The 4,936-nt window shown below is 49.9% G+C and overlaps 1 protein-coding gene across 1 annotated transcript; it reads left to right on the forward strand.

Moving 5' to 3' along the window:
- Nucleotides 1-900: 900 nt before the first annotated feature.
- LOC137780207 (BLOC-2 complex member HPS6) lies at nt 901-4,175 on the forward strand. Its single transcript, XM_068568642.1, has one exon. The coding sequence runs from the start codon at nt 1,312-1,314 to the stop codon at nt 4,099-4,101; it is 2,790 nt and encodes a 929-aa protein (XP_068424743.1). The 5' UTR covers nt 901-1,311; the 3' UTR covers nt 4,102-4,175.
- Nucleotides 4,176-4,936: the final 761 nt, after the last annotated feature.

The following is a 4,936-nucleotide window of genomic DNA, read 5'->3' on the forward strand; positions in this document are numbered from 1 at the left end:
ATGGCCCCTGCGAAGCCCACCAGGCTGTCTTTCACAGACTCATGTAAGCCTCCCAGCATCAGCACATCTGTGGTGAGAAGCAGGATGGCTCTTATTTCTGAAGCTGATGTAAGTCAGTCAGTTTCTCAGGTTGTTGTCAGTCCAGCTGAATTTGGTAAAAAAAAATAAAAAAAACATTGACACATTCATGAATATACACGGCCTCTTGCCAAAATGAGAAAGAACGTATAAGAACAGTTTCTCAGTTTCATTCAGTGAAGATGGATTCTTGCCTGGAGATACATTTGTTTTTTACAGTGTGTATTTTGCTTCTTTTTTTTAAACTAATTTAAATGCTGTCAAAGCAGACAAGGAAACTGGCTCATTTCCTCATGTAACCGCATCAAGATATTGTTTTAAAATAAGGCCAGCATTACTGCACACTGCCTTAGACATGCAATTTAGAAATACAACTAAATAGACACTATTATTGATTCAGAGAGAGAAAGAGAGAGAGAGAGAGAGAGAGAGAGAGAGAGAGAGAGAGAGAGAGAGAGAGAGGTGGTCAAAATTTGCTACAGACGGTAGATTTGAAAGCAGTTCAGTATCTTGTAAACGCTGCCATAGCTGTGACCCAATATTTAATCACACTTTTCTCAGTATTGTACGATCAACACCTAAATGGCACAAATGTATTTACAAACCATTGACTATTCAAAGCCAGCAGGTAGGCTACACCCAATTATGTACGACTTAAAACAAAAGCACGCCACAGACAGACAGACAGATAGATTTTCTGACAGACGTGTGGCTACTTTTATTCCCAATATACTGTAAAATACAATGTGTATTTCCAACGCAAAGATGTTGAGATGTGTAACCTTGGTTGACTTGAGGAGCGGTTGGCTGGAGGCCCGCGTGCAGCAGCAGTTGCTGTTCTCTCCGCCTCGAAACCATCTTTGTTCCCTTTTATGCAAATCGTCGTCGGCATCCGGACGTTACCAACCCCGTGACGTGAGGGGGAGTGCTAGCATAGCATCGGAATGAGTAAAGTGCTTTCCTCGATTTGGACCTGAAACTTGTTCCGCGGTTACTGTCAGCGGACAGTTTCGCCCTGTCGCGTACCGACATGGAGTCGCCGGGACTACCGGGGTCGAAGGCGGTCGACGGACGGACGTTAACAGCGGGCTGAAGCCTCTGCTCGGACCTAACGGGATGCCGCTTGGTTAGTCTCCCCGGAGCCCGTGGTCGGATTTATGTGGCACGCGAGCTAGCAGGCTAGTTCCACAGGCTGTTTATTCACGAGCCGCATCTGGCTAGAAACGGGAAGTTATGGCGCGGCTGGTGTTGGAGCAGCTGTCAGATTTCGGGGACTTTACCGGCGGTAAGGAGACCATTAAACTGACTGTCAATGAGCACGCAAACAGCCTGTCAAACGTCCGTCTGAGCCCAGAAGGACGTCATGTTCATGTCATCCTGCGCGAGCCTCGGGTCGGTCTCGTGACTCTGGACAAGTATGAAAGACCCCATCTTGTCCAGAACCAGAAGAAGCTGGATTTGCGGTCGACACGAGCGGTGCCCATCGTGGACGTGTTGTATTTGGACCACAACAGCAGCAGAGACACGGCGGCCGTGGCGGTGGTTTATGAGAACGGAAAAGCGGAGTTTTGGAGATTCCAGGAGTGCAAAGCAGGCTGGCATCTCCTGCAGACCTCCGATCTGTGCAACAGCCCCCGAGCGAGAGTGGTGTCAGTCTGCGCCTGGTCCAATCTGCTCATCTGGTGTGAGGAGAGGCCGTCCTCGGAGAGCACCCCTGCCCTCAGCTCCACCAGGAATAAGTTGAGGTACTGTGTTTGCAGACGTGACTTTGAGGTGGAGGAAGGGGCTGTGAGCCTGGGAGGGGTGAAAATCGCCCTCCACAACAATCCTAAATTCACTGTGGTCAGCTCGGGAGAATTTGTGCATCTTCTTCCTGATTTGAAAGGGAAGCCGCCGATGAGCATCTCCAAATGTTTTCTCTCCTGGTCCCCTCGTCATGATTCCTTCACAGTCGGCACTACGTGTAAAAGCACTCCCCTCAAAAAGCTTTCGGCTCAAGAGTCGGACTTAAAGCGGCTGCTGACGGACTGTTTGGGATATTTATCAACTCTCGAACCGCCTGAGATCTATGACTTTTCTCCTACGACCTGTGGAGGCCTGCTGCTGCTGCTCAGCACCGGCTGGGTGTGTTTTCTGCAGAACGATGGGATGCTGCGGCGGGTATACAAACTGGCAGACAACAGCTTGATAACGCGTGGCACTCACACCAGCCTCTGCATGTACCGGGATGTCATGGCGGTACTGATCGGGCAAAACCTGCACCTGATAGACGTGAACTGCGGCAGAGAGCTGGAAAAGATCACACTGAAGAATGAGGGGTTATTGTATGTAAATCAGGCTGAAAGATGTGCGCCTCACCTGCTCTCAGAAACCGGCCTTTTTGTGGTGGTGGTGAACAGGGAGACAGACTCCAGAGATTGCGGCTCCAAGCAGAAGCCATCCGGTCTCAGTGCAGTGAAGAGTATTCATCCAGAAGCCCTCCTGGTAGAGGCTGTCTTCGAGGAGGCCTGTAAATACTACCAGCAGAGGAGCCTGAGCAACACCCAGCTCACTGTCGCCACGCTAAAGAAAGGAGGTAGGTTCCAGGCTCCCATCTCTTTAGCGTCCATCCTCTGGAACTACCTTAGCGTGGGGGTGAGGTCGAAGGAAGCGGAGCCGTCCCAGAATGGAGGAGGAGGATGTACAGCAGGACAAGACAAGCTCATGGTCTCTCTGGAGTCTGAGCTCAAGGCTCTGGTCTCTCTGGAGGAGGTGAAGGGGAGTTTAGTGAGGGGGAATACCAAAGAGGTGGAGGCAGTGTGCGAGAGTCTTGTTGAGAAAGAAGTAGCCAGGCTGCTTTCTGTGTCAGAGCTGGATAGAGAGGCTCTGCTTTACCTCAACTCCCTCTTTAGCATATTCCCCTGTCAGTTTTGGAGAGCCGTGCAGGCCGCTCTTCAGCTGCACGACAACGGGGACGGCTCTCTGTCCAGCAGGGCTCCCCCAGATATGTGGAAAACTGTCCTCGGTCCTGCTACGACATCCAGCACCCCAACCGGCCTCTCTTTGACAAACGGTGGGCCAAAACACAATCGTAGCCTCAAAGGTGATCCCAGCACCAACGGTAAAGCCAAACACACAATCTCCACTTCCCCAGCTGCCCTGCCTGTGTTTGAGCTCCTCTGCCACTCAGTTTTCTCCTTCCAGCCCAGCTGGCTGCCAAGGTTCGTTGAGCTTGCCCAGCAGCAGCAGGGTTCAGCCGGCCTGGGCCTCAGCCTGGCTTCTTCCTCCTGGGGCTACTCCGGCGGGAGAGTAGGGGAGGGCGGGGAGAACAATGCGCCTCTCTACAAACGAGCCCTGTGCGTCCTGTCCAGCCTGACCCCGGACCGAGATGGATGCCAGGACTTGGAGGTGGAGCTGCTGCTGGTCAGTGGGCGGCCCCATGCCATCCTGCAGGCATTAAGGATCCTCATGGCCAAGCAGCAGTGGGAATGGGTCACCCAGGTCGCCCAGAAGTTCTGCAAACAGAGCCCGCTGCTCAACAAGGAGATTTTCACCACTCTGCTGTACGAGGTGATTCAGCACAGAGACCTGGACCCCTATTTGGACCTGCTATGGGCGCTGTGCCCAGAGGACCTCACGGTCACCACCATTCTTAACTTAGTGCTGAAGAACCTCCCCTCCCCTAACACCACCACCTCCTCCTCCTCCCCCTTCTCTATGTCCACTAAAACCTCCGCATCCCCTGCTCCCTTTGCAGACTCCCACAGCAGCCAGTTGACCATTGGGCTGCTGAAACCTCTGTTGAGAAAGGTCCTTCAGAGGGAGACCAAGCCTAGCCAGCGCTATGCAGACATCCTCCAATCACCATCTTTCCCCCCTCCTGCACCTCCTCGCCAGCCTGCAGAGCAACGCAGGTCTGTCTCAGAGACCAGCACGGACTCATCTTTTGGCAACATCGCTCCGTCTTGTCTTGCAGAAACACCCGACCAGCAGTCGTCCACACACACAACTTTTCCCAAGAGCCAGGGTGGCACTACCTGCTAACCCGGTCTAATTTCTATAGACGTGAACACTCAACAGGAAAAACAAAACGTTTCTCATAAAACAATCCGACCAACCTTTGATGCAGCGTATTGACAATCAAATCAAGACCGAATAATACCATAACGCTGAAGGTATTATCGGTACAATGCAGTTAATTGTGATATTTGATGGTGTTTTTAAGAAAGATTGGTAATGTCAGATAAAGTGTGACTACTAAAAACTTTGAAATGACTACTGAAGATCTGACTAGTGTAAAGAGTGCACTTCATTTTAAGTCTTAATGTGATGTATATATACTGTATCTGCAATGTTATTTATCTCTTCAGCCTTAACTGCATATGTATAAGAATGCTATAGCATAGTCTTACCTTGAATAAGCGTATTCTTTATCAAAACACCATCAATAAATTATAATATATTGTGTTTACCTGCTCTGTCTAAACAAAACCACTAATTCCCATTTTGGGAAAATATTTTTTGTTTAAAGTAGCTTGTGTCTGCTAATTGTAGCCAAGTATGGCTGCCTTTCAGTTGATGTCAAAGTGTGTTCATGCAGTGGGTAATCTACTAAGAGACAAGCTGGCCTTTGTGTTTGAATGTTTGTTTTAAGTGTGGAATGCTTTAGAAGAGGAGGCGGCTAGCGAGGTCCAAGGTTCCTTTATTGACTTCCAGTTTTGCACTTAATGTATCATGAGTGCTTAAACATTAACCTGGTTTTGATGGGCCCAACAAGACAATGTGACCTCCGTAAACCAAACCGTCTGCCTTTCTGGCTTTTGCTTCAATTTTTAAAGTCTTGTCCTCTGTTTGTCTCTCTTGACGCCATCTTGTCCTC

Source organism: Clinocottus analis, unplaced genomic scaffold (assembly GCF_023055335.1).
Source record: "Clinocottus analis isolate CAN_PGR_092001 unplaced genomic scaffold, fCliAna1.0.p SCAF_8, whole genome shotgun sequence".
Lineage (NCBI taxonomy): Eukaryota > Metazoa > Chordata > Actinopteri > Perciformes > Cottidae > Clinocottus > Clinocottus analis.